We start from the raw sequence: 23,376 nt of genomic DNA on the forward strand, positions 1-23,376 counted from the left end.
GAAGCGAGAAAAGACAAGAGGTCCTGGCTGCAGGCCTCCACTGTGAGGGAGATAAAGCCCTTTTAACACACAGTAGTTCCTGAAGTTTAATGTCACAGTCAGCTCTCATTATCTGCTGGTAAATTTCCATTCACCTCACCTCTGATCCACTCTGCCAGTCAGCCACATCCACCTCATCATCCAACTCTGTTCACCTGGGCACTAAGTTGCAACTCATCCCCGACTAAGGGCCCATTTATGCTCAACGGACGTACGAAAATGTATACGTCCGTTTCAAACGATGTTACCGTCACTGCTCACATACTTCCATGCATCCTTTACGTTGGCATGGATGTTAACCAATACATCCACCAGGGGGCAGCACAGAGTCAAAAGTTTACGACAACAACAAACTCAGAAACAAACATGGCGACTGTGGAGGAGATATTGATAATGTTCCTCTGACATAAAAGACAAAAACGATATGCTTAAAGTTTCTAACCAACTCGCAAAACTTTTCCTCAAAAAGTTCCTCCAGTGTTATTTCTTCTTCTTGTCTGACTAGAGCTACGTATCGAGTAGTAACAGCAACACTGCCTCCCCGTGGTTTCCGGTGGTACTGCTCCGTTTGGTCCGTATCCGTAAGCTTTATAGAAACGTGCAGAAATACGGACGAAATGAACGCAGAGCACGGACAGACGGCTCCGTCCAGATTTAACGTTGAGTATAAATGGGCCTCAAGAGTTCAGCCTCTGCACTCCCTGGTTTCTGTCTGCCTGGTGTTCTCCTGCATCGAGTATGAAGTGTGAGTTTCCCTGCCACCGGTCCTGTGGGTTACTAAACATCATCCGCCTGGTAGACGTACCCCCTGCTTGCTCCCTTGTGGTTCGTCTGCCTCGCTGACTGCTCTGGTGTTTTTCTATCTGCTGCATTACCCTGTTATCCTGTCATCCTCCATACCTGCCATAATCTACAATACACGTCATTACCAACTCTCCCTGTGCTATTTTGTGCCACAACTTGGTTTTACTTCCACCCCTTATATTTAGGGCTTTAAAAGTAATTGGTTGCTTTGTCATTTCAACATTTCATGAGTGAGAGTTTTCAGCAGCTCAGTTAATAAGAAAAAAAAAAGACTATCAGAGATATGACTGTTATTTGACAGTATCTATTAGAGAAACGTTTGCTTTGACTAACCCTTTATTTAACAGAGTACAGTTGGAAGATGTGTGTAACCAACGTGTAAAGCAGTGTAAGAGCTGCCAGCCTGAATTTATGATTTAATTTGTTTAGATCAAAGTTCAAACTAGTTTCACCTGTCAGGAAGTGAATCTTAGTCAGTCGCTGCCACAGAGAGCTGAAATGGCGCAGAAAGGAGATCAGCTTGACCAAGAAACAATCAGCTGTTCCATCTGTCTGGATCTACTGAAGGATCCGGTGACTATTCCCTGTGGACACAACTACTGCATGAGCTGTATTAAAAACTTCTGGGATGGAGGGGATCAGAAGAAGATCTACAGCTGCCCTCAGTGTAGAAAGGCCTTTGCACAGAGGCCTGTCCTGGGTAAAAACACCATGTTAGCAGCTTTAGTGGAGCAGCTGAAGAAGACTGGACTCCAAGAGCTGCTCCTGCTGATCACTGCTATGCTGGACCTGAAGATGTGGCCTGTGATGTCTGTACTGGGAGGAAGCTGAAAGCCTTCAAGTCCTGTCTGGTGTGTCTGGCCTCTTACTGTAAGAATCACCTCTCAGCCTATCCATGCTGGATTTTGGCTTTATAAATATGGAGACACAGCTGAGTTATGTAAACTCAAATAGAGTTTTACGCAACTCTATCTGAAAGTAGCTCTTTATTTAAGGGATAGTTAAATATTCTGAACTCTGGGACCAAATGACATGTTTTCAGTCATGATCGCTATCAGTAGAAACCAGAACTTGCCATCTTTAGCCCAGAGATCAAAATATTAAATTATTTCATAAGTAGGCTATTTATACATGTTTTGGTTTGTTTCACATAAAAACAATATTTTGACAGTAAAACACTTAAATACTAAAATATAGAAATATAGAAATGTAGAAACCAGAACGGTGATCGCAATGCAAACAAACTATATTTTTTAACCTGTATATTGTACATGAGTACCTGGTAGAGGAGAATGTACTTCCTAAAAACATATCTACTTGCCAATAAGATATACTGTATGTATATTCCTACAGCTTTCTCTCTGTGACACAGAGAGGGACCTTTCACAAAGCTTAAGATGTTTATTGTATGACTTTCAATGCAGTTAACCATGTTAACTTCCTCAATAACAATAAATGGCTAGCTCATGCCTCATTAATCGGTCTCTTTTTGTGTGTGTAGAATTTGTTTGTGTCTGTAGAACATTTTGGATAGATAGATAGATGATAAATGCATTAATAGTCACATAGATGCATAGATAGAAAGATAGATAGAAAGATCTATGCATTGATAGATACATAGAAAGAGATATATAGATGCATAAATAGATAGATAGGTACATAGATGCATAGATATATAGATGCTTTGATAGATAGATAGGTAGGTACATAGATAGGTCGATGCATTGACAGATAGATAGATAGATACCTTCATAATCCCAAAGTTGCGTGTGTATGCTTTTGTACCTCATGCTCTTAAGTTGTTTATGTGGGTCCTGTCTCTTTAATATTGTACAGCTTGAGTAACTCCTCCCTCTTCTACCTGCTCTCAGGCTGTGTCTCAATTTGGACCCAACTGCGAGGCTGCATCCTCGAAGGACGCGGCCTTTGCGGCCTTCGAAGGATGCAGCCTTGAGGAACCTCCGAAGGACGCATCAACCGTTGTGAAATGAGACGGTCTAGCCTTCGAGGCATTTCCTGGTTGCGTCACCAGCTGTTCCCTCCCATAAGACGAGAAAGACGCCACGACCGAAAAGACGGTGAAAAAGCTGACAAAATTATAAGAGAGAAGAAAGGAGAAGAATAAAGGAAAGGAGAAGAAAGAAGGAAAACACACAAGAAAGAAAGAAAGAAAGAAAGAAGAAGAAAGAAGGAAAACACACAAGAAAGAAAGAAAGAAGGAAAACACACAAGAGAAAGAATAATAAAATAATCTGTAAATAGTTATTTCTGATGTAATTTTTGTAAATAGTGAAATGTTTCATCACTTGATAATAAAAGAAAATATTTAATCCCTTGTTCTTCCTGAACAGTAGCACTTTATGCAACCCTGTTATAAATTGTACTGAAGTTGTAAATACTAAATGGAATAGACGTGTAACAATGAACAATATTTTTTATTTAATAACAACATAAAACATCAAAATCTTCACAATCAAATAAAAAATAAAGAAAAATCATAAATAAACACAGTTCATAAATAAAATCAAATTAAACACATCTATATAGATGTATATTTATTTTTCTATTACTTTTTCCAGGAGAGAGAAGAGCCTCTCCATCCTGTCTTTCCCCTCCTGCTCCCTCCTCTCCTCTGCCTCATTTTGCCTTCTCATGTCCTCCTTTATGAGGTCAAGGAGGTCATCCTCCCTCCTCCTCTTCCTCCTGGGCCCTGGCTGGTCTTCCTCCTCCTCCTCTTCACTCTCCTGCTCACCCACTGCGGCACTTGGCCCTGGTGTGTCCTCACGGATGGAGGCAATGAGGACAGGGGGGGGCAATAGATGGCCTCTGCCCCAGTACCTCATCCATGAGGACAAACCAGGGCCAAGTGCCAGCAGTGGGCTTGCCGCTGGCCCCCTCCCCTGTCCCTGGATATTTGCAATCCTAAGGCAGCGGAAATCAATCATGTCAGCAATTTTCAGCAAAAGTATTTAGTAACAGTAAAACTAATCCAAACCATAGGCTACCTACTTTTTTTGTTTTTTTTTTAAAATTGTCCCATTTTTTTTTGGCCTGGTAGGGCTGGACCTTCCCCTCCAGCCCAATCTTTTCCAGTATTGCTCTAAACACAGAGGGAAGCAAGAGAAAAGGTAAACACAAGATCACATCAACACAGGGATGCAAAGATGTACAAAAATGGACATCAGTGAATAGATGGTCATTTCCCCTCTTTGTTTAATCAGAAGCTCGGTTTGCTCCTTGCTCCCTAAAACAAAAATAAAACAAAATGTAATATAAAACATGTTTTTTTACTATGTCAACAGACAAAAGGGTTCTAATATAGCAAAAAATTATCATAATAATGATAATAATGAAGTATAACATATAATAGTGATAATCCCAAACGTAGCTCTTTATTAAAATCTAAATTTGTTCATCTTAGTCCATTTATATATATATATATATATATATATATATATATATATATATATATATATATATATATATATATATATGTATATATATATATATATATATATATATATAAGATATAAGTCAAGTAATAAAATATAAGTAATTAGTAAAAGTATAAGTAGTAATAAGTAAAAATAATTAAATAAAACAAACCAATACTTACACTTGAATGAAAAGTCTTCACCTGTTGGTGTCGCCATTGTTGTGTTTTCGCGGCACTGAACAGCGCCGCGCAAAGGATCTTGGGATTTGGGAGGCCGCGAAGGATAGTAGCGATGCATCCTCGAAAAAGAGGGAAAAGAAGGACGCATTTCAAGGCTGCATTTGAAGGAGTCTTCGAATTGGGACAGCCTTCGCGCGGTGTTGTGACGTAATCGGCCTCGAAATGCGTCCTTCGAGGATGCAGCCTCGCAATTTGGACCAAATTGGGACACAGCCTCAAACACAACATTTCCTTGTTCCCTCCCCTTCAGATCTACAGTTGGAAGGATGGGTGTAACCAACATGTGGTGAAGTGCAGGGAGCTGTCAGCCTCATGTTGTTTAGATCAGACCTCAAACTAGTTTCACTTCTGAGAAAGGGGAACTCAGACACTTGTTGCCACTGCGAGCTAAAATGGCGCAGAAAGGAGATCAACTTGACCAAGAAACAATCAGCTGTTCCATCTGTCTGGATCTACTGAAGGATCCGGTGACTATTCCCTGTGGACACAGCTACTGCATGAGCTGTATTAAAAACTTCTGGGATGGAGAGGATCAGAAGAAGATCTACAGCTGCCCTCAGTGCAGACGGACCTTCACACCGAGGCCTGTCCTGATGAAAAACACCATGTTAGCAGCTTTAGTGGAGCAGCTGAAGAAGACTGGACTCCAAGCTGCTCCTGCTGATCACTGCTATGCTGGACCTGAAGATGTGGCCTGTGATGTCTGCACTGGGAGGAAGCTGAAAGCTTTCAAGTCCTGTCTGGTGTGTCTGGCATCTTACTGTAAGAATCACCTCCAGCCTCATTATGATTCAGCTCCATTAAAGAAACACAAGCTGGTCGAGCCCTCCAAGAAGCTCCAGGAGAACATCTGCTCTCGTCACGATAAATTGATAGAGATTTTCTGTCGCACTGATCAGCAGAGTATCTGTTATCTCTGCTCTATGGATGATCATAAAGGCCACAACACAGTCTCAGCTGCAGCAGAAAGGACTGAGAGGCAGAGAGAGCTCGAGGTGAGTCGACTAAACATCCAGCAGAGAATCCAGGACAGAGAGAAAGATGTGAAGCTGCTTCAACAGGAAGTGGAGGACATGAGTCGCTCTGCTGATAAAGCAGTGGAGGACAGTGAGAAGATCTTCACTCAGCTGATCTGTCTCCTCCAGAAAAGAAGCTCTGATGTGAAGCAGCAGATCAGATCCCAGCAGGAAAATGAAGTGAGTCGAGTCAAAGAGCTTCAGGAGAAGCTGCAGCAGGAGATCACTGAGCTGAAGAGGAAAGACGCTGAACTGAAGAAGCTCTCACACACAGAGGATCACAACCAGTTTCTACACAACTACCCCTCAGTGTCACAACTCAGTGAACCTACAAACTCATCCAGCATCAATATCCGTCCTCTAAGACACTTTGAGGATGTGACAGCAGCTGTGTCAGAGCTCAGAGATAAACTACAGGACATCCTGAGGGACAAATGGACAAACATCTCACTGACAGGGACCGAAGTGAAGGTTTCACTGTCAGAACCAGAGCCCAAGACCAGAGCTGACTTCTTAAAATATTCATGTGAAATCACTCTGGATCCAAACACAGCAAACGCACGACTGTTATTATCTGAGGGGAACAGAAAAGTAGAAGCAGTGAGACATCAACAGTCTTATTCTAGTCACCCAGACAGATTCACTGGAAAGTGGCAGGTCCTGAGTAGAGAGAGTCTGACTGGACATTGTTACTGGGAGGTGGTGTGGAGAGGGACAGGAGTTCATGTAGCAGTCGCATACAAGAACATCAGCAGAGTAGATTTGGCAGACAAATCTGAATTTGGAGGTAATGACAAATCTTGGGCTTTAGATTGTAAGACTAACAGTTATCATTTTTGGTTCAACAACATTCAAACTCGCGTCTCAGGTCCCCTTTCCTCCAGAGTTGGAGTGTACCTGGATCACAGAGCAGGTATTCTGTCCTTCTACAGCGTCTCTGAAACCATGACTCTCCTCCACAGATTCCAGACCACATTCACTCAGCCTCTCCATGCTGGACTTCGGCTTTGTAATTATGGAGACACAGCTGAGTTATGTAAACTCAAATAGAGTTTTACACAACTCTATCTGAAAGTAGCTCTTTATTTAAGGAATAGTTAAATATTCTGAACTCTGGGACCAAATGACATGTTTTCAGTCATGATCGCTATCAGTAGAAACCAGAACTTGTTCTCTTTGGCCCAGAGATCAAAATATTAAATGATTTCATAAGTAGGCTATTTGTACATAATGTTTTGGTTTGTTTCACATAAAAACCAACATTTTGACAGTAAAACAATTCAAACCATATAAAAAATCTGCTGAATACTGTACATAACCTTGATTTCCTCTAATGTAACTATATTTAATGTATTCAGACATACTATGCTTGTTTTTCTACTGTCAAATGGACATTTTAAATCATAAATATTTGCCCATAATTCGTTAAGATGGATGATTAATGCCATACATTTACAGACATTTCTGTTTCATTGAATGTATTTATTACATGTTAATGATTTCATAACAGAACTACATAATACATTAAATTTGCAGTGATTGTTTGAATATAACTATTGTTCATGTATTTTGACAAACAATGTTTATTTTCCTTTGTACATGGAAACATTATATATCATTACAATCCTCTAAAATGACCAATACTGTAAATGTGCAGAAATTCAATTAAGTTGAAAGTATATATTATGTATTCATACACTGTGTCTATTTTCTGTTTTAAAACTTGGATAAACCATAATCTTACAGGAAATCATTGTCGGTAGAGAGGATTTTATATAGTATCTATTAAATAACCCACATTTACAATGATTGGCCTTAAAAGTAGCTATTTCTGATGTATAATGCTTGTGGATTCACTGTCCAATGATATTTTTAATGTAATTATTGTATAATAAATGTAATAAAATGGGTGATTAATACTGCAAATGTACAGATATTTCATTGATTAGTCTTTGGTTTTATACAGCCATTCATAGTTATTGCACATGAAAAAACTATTTTAATAGAATACTATAGATAAACTGGTTTAATAAATTAGCTAATAAATGCTCTACATTTACAGAGATTAACATGAAAGGTACCGGTAAATGTTTTTCATGTATTTTGACATAATATAGTTGTCTTCCAGCAGTTTAATGCACATTTATCAACAATAGTAATACAAATTTTGACCGTAAAACTTATATTGTGTTCTTACAATTTATTACATGTAGTTTTGTGTGATAGTTAATAACTGTAATTTCACAGTAGACATTTTTACTGGTTGTTTTTTCTATTATTATTATTATTATTATTATTGTTATTTTAGGAGTGTACATGGGCCCTGTTCATGCTGTGTCAAAGGTCAGAGTTAAGATCAACTGGCTGCATTCTTGGCTTTTCTCTGTTTGTTTCAACGTCATCAAACAGCTGCCAGACTGACTCAGGTTTCTATAAAAAGTGGACTCGCTCTTTGGCTCATTTATTGTGAAGGAATGATCTACTATAAATGAACAGAGAACACCTACAGGTCATTATAGTATTGTTTTCCCACCCAGATTCAACAAAAGCTTAAAAAGTATTCATTCTTTATATTTTTCATTACTTTGGACAATTTATAAAACTAAAATCTGCAATTTCATCACATTTGAACCAACTATGTTTGGACAGTTACACATATTTTGTTCAATTAAAAAATAATAATAATAATACTTCATTAAAGTGTAGAGTCTCAGCTTTAAGTTGAGCATGTTTCCATCATTACAGAAAGAACTGTGTGGGAGATAAAGCCCTTTTAACACACAGTAGTTCCTGAAGTTTAATGTCACAGTCAGCTCTCATTACCTGCTGGTAAATGTCCATTCACCCCACCTCTGATCCACTCTGCCAGTCAGCCACACCCACCTCATCATCCAACTCTGTTCACCTGGGCACTCAGCTGCAACTCATCTGAAGTCAATCCACCATATATGCTTCACCAGGCTACTCACTCATTGCTAGATAATTCCTCATTCTTCACCAAAGACTCTCCAGCGCTCATCATCAGTTTGACTTCCCACTGCACACTCTGCTTGACTCTGACCTTCCTAACTCGTTTCTGCCCCGGTAAACAACGTCAGTCTTCTGTCCCCGACTAAGGGCCCATTTATGCTCAACGTACGTACGAAAATGTATACGTCCGTTTCAAACGATGTTACCGTCACTGCTCACATACTCCCATGCATCCTTTACGTTGGCATGGATGTTAACCAATACATCCACCAGGGGGCAGCACCGAGTCAAACGTTTATGACAACAACAAACTCAACAACAAACATGGCGAATGTGGAGGAGATATTGATAATGTTCCTCTTGCATAAAAGACAAAAACGATATATTCAAAGTTTCTAACCAACTCGCAAAACCTTCCCTCAAAATGTTCCTCCATTGTTATTTCTTCTTCTTGTCTCACTAGAGCTACGTATCGAGTAGTGACAGCAACACTGCCCCCTCGTGGTTTCCGGTGATCTGTCTGAATCTACTGAAGGATCCGGTGACTATTCCCTGTGGACACAGCTACTGCATGAGCTGTATTAAAAACTTCTGGGATGGAGAGGATCAGAGGAAGAGCTACAGCTGCCCTCAGTGCAGACGGACCTTCACACCGAGGCCTGTCCTGATGAAAAGCACCATGTAAGCAGCTTGAGTGGAGCAGCTGAAGAAGACTGGACTCCATACATAGAAAGACATATAGAACATTACAAAACTCTATGTGAATGTAGCTCTTTACTTAAGGAATAGTTAAATATTCTGAACTCTGGGACCAAATGACATGTTTTCAGTCATGATCGCTATCAGTAGAAACCAGAACTTGTCACCTTTGGCCCAGAGATCAAAATATTAAATGATTTCATAAGTAGGCTATTTGTACATAATGTTTTGGTTTGTTTCACATAAAAAACAATATTTTGATAATAAAACACTTCAAATAATATAAAATATCTGCTGAATACTGTACTTAACCTTGACTGCCTTTAATGTAACTATATTTCATGTATTCAGACATACTATGCTTGTTTTCTACTGTCAAATGAAAAATTTAACAAGAAATATTTGTTCATAATTCACCAAAATGGCTGATTAATGCCATACATTTACAGACCTTTCTGTTTCATTTGATGTATTTATTACATGTTAATGGTTTCATAACAGATTTGCATAATACTCTAAATGTACAGAGATTAACATAAAGGTAATCGTTTTTCATGTATTTTGACTGAATATGTATTTTTTCCTGCAGTTTAATGCACATTTATAGAAATATAAAACTTTCTTTGTATTCTTAGTTTGTTACATGTAATTTTGTGTTAAAACATTAAAATTAACATTACAATCCAATTACTTGTTATCAATGAATTGTAAACTCTTTTGATAATTGACTACTTGTTTTGAGTCAATTTTCATTCAAAAAAACCCCTAATATTTTCAATATTGACAATTAATGTACATTAATAAACACTTCAAATGTTCTTATCTGCTTAAAAATACCTTAAAATGTTTTATAAACCACTTATTAAACATGTATATATTGCTTATAAATGTTGTAATGTAAGGTATAGATAGATAGATAGATAGATAGATAGATAAATAGATACATACATAGATAGATAGATAGATAGACAGACAGATAGATAGATAGATAGATAGATAGATAGATAGATAGATAGATAGGTACATAGATAGATTGATGCATCGACAGATAGATAGATAGATACCTTCATAACCCCAATGCTGTGTGTATATGCTTTTGTACCTCATGCTTTTAAGTTGTTTATGTGGGTCCTGTCTCTTTAATATTTTACAGCTTGATAACTGCTCCCTCTCAAACACAACATTTCCTTGTTCTATCCCCTTCAGTTCCACAGTTGGAAGGATGGGTGTAACCAACATGTGGTGAAGTGCAGGGAGCTGTCAGCCTCATCTTGTTTAGATCAGACCTCAAACTAGTTTCACTTCTGAGACAGTGAAAGTCAGATTTACCCCTTTTCCACCGAGCTGGAGCCGGTGTTGGTTCGGAGCTGGTGCTACAGCCAGTGTTTACGAACCTGTTGCTTTACCACCGGCCAGGAGCCACGCGATTACGTCACTGTATAACGTAGCCAGCGTGCGCCTTTGACGCACGTCCATGATTCACCAGTGAGAGGCAGCAACACATAGCAACAACATACCTCAAGACATTCCAGTCTGCCGGAAACGAAGAAGAAGAAGAAGAAGAAGAAGAAGAAGAAGAAGAAAAAAAAAGAAGAAGAAAGCTCTGGCAAAAAACGATATAAAAGTACTTTTACTCAACAAATATTTAATCATCTGTAATGACAGTTAGTCCGCTAATGAACGTTAGTGTTGTAGGTTTAACTTGTGTACCACTTCATTCATAAACTAACGAAGAGCTGAAATGGCGCAGAGAGGAGATCAGCTGGACCAGGAAACCTTCTCTTGTTCTATCTGTCTGGATCTACTGAAGGATCCGGTGACTATTCCCTGTGGACACAGCTACTGCATGAGATGTATTAAAAACTTCTGGGATGGAGAGGATCAGAAGAAGATCTACAGCTGCCCTCAGTGCAGACGGACCTTCGCACCGAGGCCTGTCCTGATGAAAAACACCATGTTAGCAGCTTTAGTGGAGCAGCTGAAGAAGACTGGACTCCAAGCTGCTCCTGCTGATCACTGCTATGCTGGACCTGAAGATGTGGCCTGTGATGTCTGCACTGGGAGGAAGCTGAAAGCCTTCAAGTCCTGTCTGGTGTGTTTGGCATCTTACTGTAAGAATCACCTCCAGCCTCATTATGATGCAGCTCCATTAAAGAAACACAAGCTGGTCGAGCCCTCCAAGAATCTCCAGGAGAACATCTGCTCTCGTCACGATAAGGTGATGGAGATGTTCTGCCGCACTGATCAGCAGAGTATCTGTTCTCTCTGCTCTATGGATGATCATAAAGGCCACAACACAGTCTCAGCTGAGAGGCAGAGAGAGCTCGAGGTGAGTCGACTAAACATCCAGCAGAGAATCCAGGACAGAGAGAAAGATGTTAAGCTGCTTCAACAGGAAGTGGAGGCCGTCAGTCGCTCTGCTGATAAAGCAGTGGAGGACAGTGAGAAGATCTTCACTCAGCTGATCCGTCTCCTCCAGAAAAGAAGCTCTGATGTGAAGCAGCAGATCAGATCCCAGCAGGAAACTGAAGTGAGTCGAGTCAAAGAGCTTCAGGAGAAGCTGCAGCAGGAGATCACTGAGCTGAAGAGGAAAGACGCTGAACTGACGCAGCTCTCACACACAGAGGATCACAACCAGTTTCTACACAACTACCCCTCAGTGTCACAACTCAGTGAGGCTACAGACTCATCCAGCATCAATATCTGTCCTCTGAGATACTTTGAGGATGTGACAGCAGCTGTGTCAAAGCTCAGAGATAAACTACAGGACATCCTGAGGGACAAATGGACAGACATCTCACTGACAAGGACTGAAGTGGTTTCACTGCCAGAACCAGAACCAGAGCCCAAGACCAGAGCTGACTTCTTAAAATATTCATGTGAAATCACTCTGGATCCAAACACAGTATACACATATTTGTTCTTATCTGAAGGGAACAGAAAAGTAGAATTTACGAGTCAACAACAGTCTTATTCTAGTCACCCAGACAGATTCACTGGATGGTATCAGGTCCTGAGTAGAGAGAGTCTGACTGGACGTTGTTACTGGGAGGTGGTGTGGAGAGGGACAGGAGTTCATGTAGCAGTCGCATACAAGAACATCAGCAGAGCAGGATGGGCAAAGGAATCTGGATTTGGACGTAATGACAAATCGTGGGCTTTACATTGTGACACTTACAATTATCATTTTTTGTTCAACAACATTAAAACTCGCGTCTCAGGTCCCCGTTCCTGCAGAGTAGGAGTGTACCTGGATCACAGAGCAGGTATTCTGTCCTTCTACAGCATCAATGAAACCATGACTCTCCTCCACAGAGTCCAGACCGCATTCACTCAGCCTCTCCATGCTGGATTTTTGGTTGGTAATAAATATGGAGACACTGCTGAGTTATGTAAACTGAAATAGTTTTACACAACTCTACCTGAACTCTGGGACCAAATGACATGTTTTCGGTCATGATCGCTATCAGTAGAAACCAGAACTTGTCATATTTGGCCCATAGATCAAAATATTAAGTGATATTTATACGTAATGTTTTGGTTTGTTTCATATAAAAAACAATATTTTGACAGTAAAACAATATAAAATATCAGGTGAATACTGTACTTAACCTTGATTGCCTTTAATGTAACTATATTTCATGTATTCAGACATACTATGCTTGTTTTTCAACTGTCATGAACATTTTTATTCATAAATATTTAACCAAAATGGCTGATTAATGCCATACATTTACAGACCTTTCTGTTTCATTGAATGTATTTCTTACATGTTTATAATTTCCATAATACTTCCAGCAGTTTAATGCACATTTATCAAAAATTATTAAACATTTTGACTGTGAAACTTACTTTGTTTTCTTACAGTTTGTAATTGTGTGTTACAACATTAAAATAATAGACTACTCATTTTGAGCCAATTTTCATTAAAAAAGATTAAGATACATTAAGATAAAGAACATTTTCTGAATCCAAAATGTGAATATTTCCTGGTTGCGTTAAACATTTTAAATTGCATTTTTTGCAATTTTCTGACTTGACTAAATGATTAAGAAAATAATCAATAAACAGATTATCAGTAATGAATATCATGATCAGTTGCAGCTCTAAATGTATTTATTAAAAAACTATTAATCAGTAGAGACTAGTGTATAAGCTGATAATGGACAATGAAACACAGCTGTAAAGATATAAAATATGTCTTCTTAGGAGAAGTTACAATTATTGAAGATTCATCTACATTAATAAACACTTCAAAATGTTCTTATCTGCTTAAAAAAAAACTTAAAATGTTTTATAAACCACTTATTAAATGTATATATATATTGCTTAAAAATGCTTAATAAGGTAATGATAGATAGATCCAAGTGACTCACCACTTTGTGCAGTAGGACTGAAGCCCAACAAAATTATAACCACCCAACTGAAGATCTTACATTATTTGCAATGTGAATGACTCAGATTTGTGACTCGATACATAAAATACTGTAGGATAACCAGAGTCCAATGATGGAGGAGAGGAACAAACTTTTACATTATTCAGTTGAAATTTTAGCACTGAGAGGAGTTCATAAACGTACTGGAAGTGACAAAATGAGGTGTTAGAGGGAGAGATGACAAGAGATGAAGACAGGTCACCCATTTAAAATGATTATGGTAGTAAATAATACCTACCACTAGATGGAGACACAAGTCAACAAACTTTCAGAAGGGGTCCAAAGTCTTTATTCACAGACAGCAACAATATGTAGTACAGTTCAGAAATGCAAAACAAAGCTCAAATACAATGTAATGAATGAATATATGAAATGATTACTTTGATATAATGATAATCTATTATTTATATATCTAAAAAATTAATCCATCACTACCTTACCATTTGGATAATTTAACTTCCAGCCACCAAGTACAATCAATAACACATGATACATCTTATGTTCCTTCTTAAAGGGTCATTGTTTCCCAAAAGCATCATAATTGAAGACTCTTAGATATGATCATAGTAATAATGATTAACTCCTCAAAAATAATCTGCACAAGGAACTAAAAACTTGTTTTATCTATATTTTTAAGTACATATTGTATGTTTCTTTCATGATTACATGTTTAATTATTTAGTAATTATTTAATTTAGAAAGTAAACTGAACCGCTAACAGAACTTTGTTAGAGGCTTTGACCACTGGTAGAAACCTAAGAAGAGCCTCTTCTGAAGCAGAGTATTTCTTCAGGTCAAACACATCCAGATCTTTTTCTGATGACAGTAAGATGTAGAGCAGAGCTGACCACTGAGCAGGAGTCAGTCTATCTGTGGAGAGACTTCCTCATCTCAGGTACTGGTGGATGTCTTCCTCCAGAGAATGATCATTCAACTCATTCAGACAGTGGAACAGATTGATGCTTCTTTCTGCAGAGAGACTCTCACTGATCTTCTTCTTGATGTACTTGACTGTTTCCTGGTTGGTCAGTGACCTACTTCCTGTGTGTGTCAGCAGGCCTTGTAGGAGACTCTGATTGCTCTGCAGTGAAAGACCCAGGAAGAAGCAGAGGAACACGTCCAGCTGTCCAGTTGGACTCTGTAAGGCCTTGTCCACAGCACTCTGGTATAGATGTGTTTCTGCAGATTCTTGTGTAGTTTCAGACTTGTGGGATGTTTGTTCTTCTGTCAGCAGATTGACTCCAGTGTTGATGAACATCAGATGGACATGAAGAGCAGCCAGAAACTCCTGAACGCTCAGATGGATGAAGCAGAACACCTTGTCCTGGTACAGCCCTCTCTCCTCTTTGAAAACCTGTGTGAACACTCCTGAGCACACTGAGGCTGCTCTGATATCGATGCCACACTCTGTCAGGTCTGATTCATAGAAGATCAGGTTGCCTTTCTGCAGCTGCTCAAAAGCCAGTTTTCCCAGGGACTCAATCATCTTCCTGCTCTCTGGACTCCAGTGTGGATCTGTCTCAGCTCCTCCATCATACTTGACGTTCTTCACTTTTGCCTGAACCACCAGGAAGTGGATGTACATCTCAGTCAGGGTCTTGGGCAGCTCTCCTCCCTCTCTACTTTTCAACACATCCTCCAGAACTGTAGCAGTGATCCAGCAGAAGACTGGGATGTGGCACATGATGTGGAGGCTTCGTGATGTCTTGATGTGGGAGATGATGGTGCTTGCCAGCTTCTTATCTCTGAATCTCTTCCAGAAGTATTCCTCCTTCTGTGGATCATTGAACCCTCTGACCTCTGTCACCATGCCGACACAATCAAGAGGGATCTGATTGGCTGCTGCAGGTCGTGTGGTTATCCAGAGGCGAGCGGAGGGAAGCAGTTTCCCCCTGATGAGGTTTGTCAGGAGCACATCCACTGAGGTGGACTCTGTAACATCAGTCAGGATCTCATTGTTGTGGAAGTCCAGAGGAAACCGACACTCATCCAGGCCATCAAAGATGAACACAACCGGGGACTCTTCAAAGCTGTAGATTCCTGCTTCTTTGGTTTCAGGAAAGAAGTGATGAACAAGTTCCACCAAGCTGAACTTTTTGTCTTTCAGCACATTCAGCTCTCTGAAAGTGAATGGGAATGTGAACTGGATGTCCTGGTTGGCTTTGTCTTCAGCCCAGTCCAGAGTGAACTTCTGTGTTAAGACTGTTTTCCCAATGCCAGCCACTCCCTTTGTCATCACTGTTCTGCTTGGTTTGTCTCTTCCAGGTGAGGCTTTAAAGATCTCCTCATGTGTGATGGTTGTTTCTGGTCTGTCTGATTTCCAGGATGCTGTTTCAATCTGTCTGACCTCATGTTCATCATTGACCTCTGCAGTCCCTCCTTCTATGATGTAGAGCTCAGTGTAGATCTGATTCAGAACGGTTGAGTTTCCTGCTTTAAAAATCCCCTCAAACACCAACTGGAATTTCTTCTTCAGGTTAGACCTGAGTTTGGACTGACACACTGGAGTAGGAGTTTCTAAAACAACACACAAGAAATAAAGTCAAATTAAATCAGGTTTAATTGACAAAGAAAATCTGACAATTTAAACCCCATAAGAATACAACATTGACATACATCCCTCCATCTTTTGAGACATCTGTAAATGTCTCTTTTAACCACTATGTTAAATCTTTATATAAATCCTTTTACTTCTTTGCAGATGGTCAGCCAGCTCCTTTTGCTTAATTCCCCTCAGAAAGTGCAGTGTGATCTTCAGAAATGCCTCTCTGCTCCTCCTCCTCTGCTCTTCTTCCTCACTGTCCTCACTTCGACTCTTTAAGCATTCTGGGTAATCTGAACTCAGAACCTTTTGAATATTCTTCAGCTCATTCTTCACAAAAGTGACGATGTTCTCCTCCAGCAGCTGGAACAGAATAATATATGAATAACAAACTAAAATCGTGAAGCAACCACCAGCTAACATCATGTTAGACAGGCTGACGCTCCATTGGACAACATGCGTTTACAATGTGCAGCATTGAGATTAGTGAGAACAGAATAGATGTAAAAGTAGTTGTTGTACAATTACAGACCATAAATACGGAGTCAAGGTCTGTTTGATGCTGCTGGTCAGACTGGTCCACTCTGTGAAGGAATCATGAAGGATGAGCTCATATTATGTCTGTCCGCACAGAGACAAACACAAGCTAAAGGTCCACCAAGTGATAATAAGATGACTGTAGTGGTAAAGCTCAGGAGAATAAGAAGAGAATCAACAACTCAATCTGTTTGTTTCTTTCAGCTCAGTGTTTGGTTTAGTCCCAACACCTTTCACCCATGGCCTCAGTAACCGAGCCGTTCCAATTAAAGGCTGAGCTCCAATCTACCAAAAACCTAATGAGAAAACTATGGGATGGCAGGAAACACTGTATTCCCATCTGACCAATTTGGAACTAATTGGTTTTTCTGATAATTTGGGCTACATATAAAAAGCACTACGGTCCCTGTATATGCGCTACTGAAAATGTTATAACTAGTTGGTCCGCCTTGGTGAAAGGAAGAAGATGGATCTCTTTCCCACTGCTCAACCCAGTGGAGGTGGAATATCCCCATCCATTAGAACTGATATGGACCAGTTATCAGTCTCTCTCTGTCCTCCTCCAAACTATTGCTTTCAAGATGTTAATCACAAAGGCTGGATTGATACCACCAGGGGCCCTTGGGCACTGAGACATTTATTGTCTATTCTCATCTATTCTTATCATATGTTAAATGTTAGTTTTTGGTTTTGGGAAGGTATAAAAAAAAAAGAAGAAGATAACCCTAATTCTCTGGATGTTGAGTATTGCCGTTATTATTAATTTAGTGTACACCTATTCAGATATGAGGATATAAAAGTATGTTAAAGAGATTAATGCTGAAATCTATGTTGAAAAGAGATGTAGGCTATTTAATAAAAACCTTTAATAAAAACATTTACATTTAATTTAATTACAGCTTACCTCTTTGCAGGAGATTGTCCTTTAAAATGAATGAAGCCATAATTTGACTCATCACTCTTGAAGGACACACAGCTGAGTTCAGGTCCAGATTCAGATCCAGATCCAGAAACATCAGAGTCTGGTCTCCGATGGATCCTGATGGAAAAGAAACACTTATAAATAGCTAACGTATCTAGTACCATTCTTTCTGGATATAAAAACATGTCATTTTGACTGTTTTAATATTAACAAACAAACTGAAATGATTTCATTACAGATATTATGGATCAACTTACTCGTATCCGAAACTGAACTAAATACACTGATTAAGGGCCCATTTATGCTCAACGGACGTACGAAAATGTATACGTCCGTTTCAAACGATGTTACCGTCACTGCTCTCATACTTCCATGCGTCCTTTACGTTGGCATGGATGTTAACCAATACATCCACCAGGGGGCAGCACCGAGTCAAACGTTTATGACGACTACCACAAACTCAAAAACAAACATGGCGACTGTGAAAGAGATATTGATAATGTTCCTCTTGCATACAAGACAAAAACGATATGTTCAAAGTTTCTAACTAACTCGCAAAACCTTTCCTCAAAAAGTTCCTCCATTGTTATTTCTTCTTCGTGTCTCACTAGAGCTACGTATCGAGTAGTGACAGCAACACTGCCTCCCCGTGGTTTCCGGTGGTACTGCTCCGTTTGGTCCATATCCGTAAGCTTTATGGAAACGTGCAGAAATACGGACGAAATTAACGCAGAGCACGGACAGAAGACTCCGTTTGTATCCGGATCCGTATTTAATATTGAGCATAAATGGGCCTTGAGAGTCATATTGTCCAACTGCCCGATTTTAAAACTAAGGACAATTTGCTTTTTCTCAGATGAATGCTGTTTAAAATCAACTGCACAATGCTTGGACACACAGCTGGGTTCAGGTTCAGGCCCAGGCCCAGCTCCAGCAAAGTCTGGTCTATGTCTGTCTGGGTTTCTACACAACACACACAGAGCTTTGAGTGTGAATACTGATGGTGGAGGGATGTGAGTGGAGAACAATCATTGACAGTTACAGATCTTCTTCTCACCTCTGAGCTTTGGTCTGACTCTCATGTTCCACAGACAGAGCCTCCTCCTCTCTGTCCTCACCCTGATTCATGCTGCTGAAGTCACCTCCAGTCTCAATTACTATTTACCTTCATCGGGAAAGGAAACAAACAAAAATATTTTAACAGAGGATCAATTTCTTCAGTCTTCATTTCTATGAAGACTAATGGGGATCCAAAAGATACAATACAACAACGACGGAACAGAAAACCAAGACTTAAATACACAAAGAGAAGAGCAAACGCGACACAGGTGAAGCACATGAGGAAATCAATTAAGACACACACACACACACACACACACACGCACACACACACACACACAAAGAAAACCTTTAAAAAATAAAACAGGAATTAAAACATAAACAAAGCTCAGGCAGGGGGTGCCATGGCCGATGAGGATGAAACAGGCTTTAAAATGATAAGTATTCATACTGTGAAAGATGATCAAATTCAACTGCTATTGAGCGCACACACCAAAAGATTTTTTTTTAATGGTTTTCTGTCACTTATTTGCAAATCGTGTCTTCTTTTTATAATGTCACTGCGTTTGAAACAAGTAACGAGCCTGCTTTGACAATATAAGGAGTAGAAAGTACAGATATTTGTGTTGAAATGTAGGGAGTAAAAATAAAAAGTCATCAGAACGTAAATACTCAAGTACAGTACAGATATCTGAAATGTACAAATAATAAAACATAATAATAATAATAATGATATACCAATGTTGTTTATTCTACTAGATTTATCTTCAAATATGAGAGTTCTCTAAAATTTCTGACAAAATAAAACATCACATACAAATATACAGCAAGAAAAAACTCAAGAAGATCTTGGGATTTTTTCTTAAAGAGAAAATGGAAACTCTTAAACAAACTGAACTTACAGTTAGCAGATGAAGAGACGGCAGATTCTCAATGTTTGGCAGAAAGGAAAGTGTTATTATACCAATGGACCTTATCCTGCATTGAGTCAGGCCTCTACATGTAGAGGAGGCGGGATAGTTAGATGATATGTGAAGACCAGTCTGAAAACACCTGAGTTGTTTTATTAAGAAAATGCTCATAATCTGTGCTTAGAACTGCAGTTTACAATTACAAATCTACAAATATCTTGTTTTGTCCACAACACAAGATATTTGATTTACTGACATAGAGGACTAAAGAAACCAGAAAAATGTCACATATGAGAAAATGGAATCAGATAATTTAAAGAATTAATCAATTAAAATACTGACAGCAATATTAAAGCATTCTCTGTTCAATCAACAAGGAATCAGACAATCATCTATGTGTTGCAGCTTTGTCTTTGTTAATATAATGTATTTATTTCTTCACAGGGACAATGTACCTCATTATACATTTTCAGAAAACTAAAAACGTAAATGCACCCAATTGCAGCCAAGTTTTGTTACTGGCACAATTCCAAAAAAAAAAAAGTCACTGAAAAAACAGAACTAAGGTGTACTCTACAGTAACACATGACTAATGTCTGTTTACTGTAGAGGAGTCTTGTTACAGGAAAAGGGGGGGGCAATGTTCAACTTCTTATGATTCCTATGATTACTTTTATGATTCTGATATCAAAAGAAGCACAGAAGACTTACAACATTTTCTCTCATATAAATAGATTTATTTACAATATGTACACATAATAATAACAATGATGCAGTTTTCTTATAATCCTGATGATTCTCTGACTGATGATTAACAGTTGAATCAACTCAGCAAAGTCTTAACGTTTCCAGTGATGGTGCTTGATACAGTGATAACTGAAACAACTGTGACAGTCTACAGATCTTACAAAATGAAGAAGTGATCAATACTATTTCTGACAGGTCTGATCGGACCTCTTGAGGAACCCATTAGCAACACATGATGATGTGAGGGCAGGTGTGTCTGTAGGTCCTCAGTCAGACAGTTGGTGGATGAAGGTTTAAAGGGACAGAACGAGACACGTCACACAGATATTAGGAAGACAAAACCTCTAATGACCCTCTTAGATAAAGAGGATCCTCCAGACAGACCTTGTTAGTCCTGATGGGTCTGATCAGATGTTGATCTCCTCTCTCACAATCATCCTGCTGTTCTCTCAGCTGAAAAGGTCAGAGGTCAGGTTGGATGTGAAAGAGAAGAAGCAGCTTCATGGACACAGAAAGTAAAAAGATGCAGTGACAGACAGAGATCTGCTCTCTGAGAAACACAACTTCTATACTGCTGCATTGATGTTTTTTGTCTTATGAGGAGATTTAGTAAAACAAAATCCTATAAAGAAGAGTCCAGAACAGATGAATCCAGCTGCTGTCAGTCCAAAGTAGAGGCTGGTTCTCCCCCGACTCTCTGGTTGTGGACTCACAGTAGGTTTCTGAGGTTTGGGCTGATCAACAGCTGCTGTAAAGGACAGAACAATAATAATAATTGTCAACTCTGCTACTTGTAACACTTCACACTGTTCATGTCCAAAATGAACATCTGGACTGTTTGGGTTTGAACTTGGTGATGTTTGTGTCCACATATTTTTAACAATGGAATGGCTGCTGAGTGCAACTCCACTCAAATTTAACATGCATTAAAAAGCTTTCTGAGTTTTACTGAATCATCTCACCAGTGACATTGAGGTGGCATCTGTCAGAGCTCACACCATCATTTATTTTCACATCACACCAGTACAGACCCGAGTCTTCAGTTCTGAGTCTGGACACATGAAGTCTGATTCGTCCTTCTCTGAGGGCGTCTTTGTCACACTGAACTCGTCCTGCAAACTCTTCATCCTGAGACTCTGGGACCTCAACACCCTGATGTACATGATACAGGACTGGGTTCTTCTGATCAGTGAACATTTCACAGTAGATGTTCAGTGAGGAGGAGGAACTGTCAGGTTTGGTTGTAAACATCCATTCCAGTGTGATGTTGTGGTTCTCCTCTGCCTGATAGGAGGTCTGTGTCACTTTCACTACAAATGTTCCTGTTGAGGAGACAGAGAGGGAAAGTCTTTGAAAATACACCAGTAAAAAATATCATGTTTGATACCAATAATAAATACAATCTAAACAATAATTAAATATAGATCATCTTCTCAGCTGTAATGAAGAGTTTCTATTTGCTTCAATAGTTCTGTTGATGTTTTCACTGATATATTTTACAACTAAAGTCATCAAATCTTTTGACTCTTGACTCTTTGGGTGATGAAGTGAGGATGTAAACTAACCAGAGACACAGGAGGTCAGGCTGATGAGCAGAAGGATTCTGCAGATCATCTTCTCCCTGTGAGAGGAGACAGAGGAGAGGAGTCATCAACACATGAGGTCAAAGTTCAGTCATCACAGGTCCACATCAAATCTCGATGTGGACTACAACCACAGACACATTAGTCACTTCTAATGGAAATTAAAGAAATATGCAATTTTTATCTGAATACATTTAATACTTAAAAATCATGGACAGTAAATAAATATCAAATAAAATCATCACACAAAGTATTTTTTCTTCTTCTAATAAATAACAGATTTGTAGAAATACACTGAGTCTGTGAAGTGAAGTCAGAAAACAAGTTTTCTCTGTATGGATAATGAACTGAAGGTGGAAACTAAACACAGACAGAAAGTCAGAGTGATGATCAGCAGGATCCTGGATCCTTGTCTCTGTGAGAGGAAACATAGATGCATCAACACAAACACACACAGCACTTTAATTAATCGCGTTTTTAGAAGAATCACTGAAAAGGTCATCATACAAGGAGAAATGGTAATGTAAAACTAAAAGAAACTGCTTTAATTATCACAAAAGTTTTTTTTTCATTCTGATATTTTTTCCTCAAAATATTACCCCACTTACCCCACCCTCCTCCAGTTCAGCATTTTATTTTATTTTATAAATATAATTTAATTCACTGTCGCAGATTTAAGTATTCCTTCTCTTTTTTAGTAGTGTATAAACCATCCATATAAAGTCTTACCATTGCTGTTAAAGATTAGATGAGAGTGAAGACAGTCACAGACTCTCGTCCAGCTTTAAATCCTGTAGAGTTAAATGTGTTGACTGATCTTAGCGACAAACTACTTCAGTTTTAATGACACTGCTCAAACCTGGCTGTGACTTCTTTATTGTCAGAATTGCTGTCAGTAGTTTTTATAAAGCTAGTCTCACTTCCTTGTTGTCAGCCACAGTCATCACAATCAGGTTTAACAATCACATGCCAAACTCAGCTAGAAGTTCATGCAAAATTGTAGTTCTATGATCACACTGTTAACTAAGAACTGGTGGTTCCTAACTAACTGTTCACATGACTTCACTCACGGTGCAACATGTCTTCTTCTATAATAGCAAACAGTAAACTACTAGAAACATTGTAGAGTTAGTGAAGAACAGTAGCACTAATCACTGTGTATCACATAACATCTGTGGTGATTTACAACATATTTATTTTAACATGTGTATTCAAACACATTGTCTCAAGGCATGCTGGGAACTCAGCCCAACTATCCCCAACATGATACAATATGTATTCAGAAAGATTTTACATAATTTAATCATTTTTTTTTGCTTTCACATTATAATTGTATTCCTATCATTGTGCTTTATTATTTTCTCTATGTGTGTTTCTGTCAGCTTCACCTGCAAATCTGTTATTAGTAATAGAATAAATCTGCTTTGTATGATGA

At 38.9% G+C, this 23,376-nt stretch overlaps 2 protein-coding genes and 1 pseudogene across 2 annotated transcripts; 2 read left to right on the forward strand and 1 right to left on the reverse strand.

The window, feature by feature from the left end:
* Positions 1 to 4,911: 4,911 nt before the first annotated feature.
* On the forward strand, positions 4,912 to 6,696 carry LOC128380692 (tripartite motif-containing protein 16-like). The gene is made up of 2 exons (XM_053340560.1): positions 4,912 to 6,322; positions 6,404 to 6,696. The coding sequence occupies exons 1-2, from the start codon at positions 4,912 to 4,914 to the stop codon at positions 6,583 to 6,585; spliced, it is 1,593 nt and encodes a 530-aa protein (XP_053196535.1). The 3' UTR covers positions 6,586 to 6,696.
* Positions 6,697 to 10,827: 4,131 nt separating this feature from the next.
* Positions 10,828 to 12,610, forward strand: LOC128380693 (tripartite motif-containing protein 16-like). The gene has a single exon (XM_053340561.1). The coding sequence runs from the start codon at positions 10,946 to 10,948 to the stop codon at positions 12,608 to 12,610; it is 1,665 nt and encodes a 554-aa protein (XP_053196536.1). The 5' UTR covers positions 10,828 to 10,945.
* A 1,724-nt stretch (positions 12,611 to 14,334) lies between these two features.
* LOC128379887 (NLR family CARD domain-containing protein 3-like) lies at positions 14,335 to 21,521 on the reverse strand (annotated as a pseudogene).
* Positions 21,522 to 23,376: the final 1,855 nt, after the last annotated feature.

Source organism: Scomber japonicus, chromosome 19 (genome assembly GCF_027409825.1).
Source record: "Scomber japonicus isolate fScoJap1 chromosome 19, fScoJap1.pri, whole genome shotgun sequence".
In the NCBI taxonomy this organism is placed as follows: Eukaryota; Metazoa; Chordata; class Actinopteri; order Scombriformes; family Scombridae; genus Scomber; species Scomber japonicus.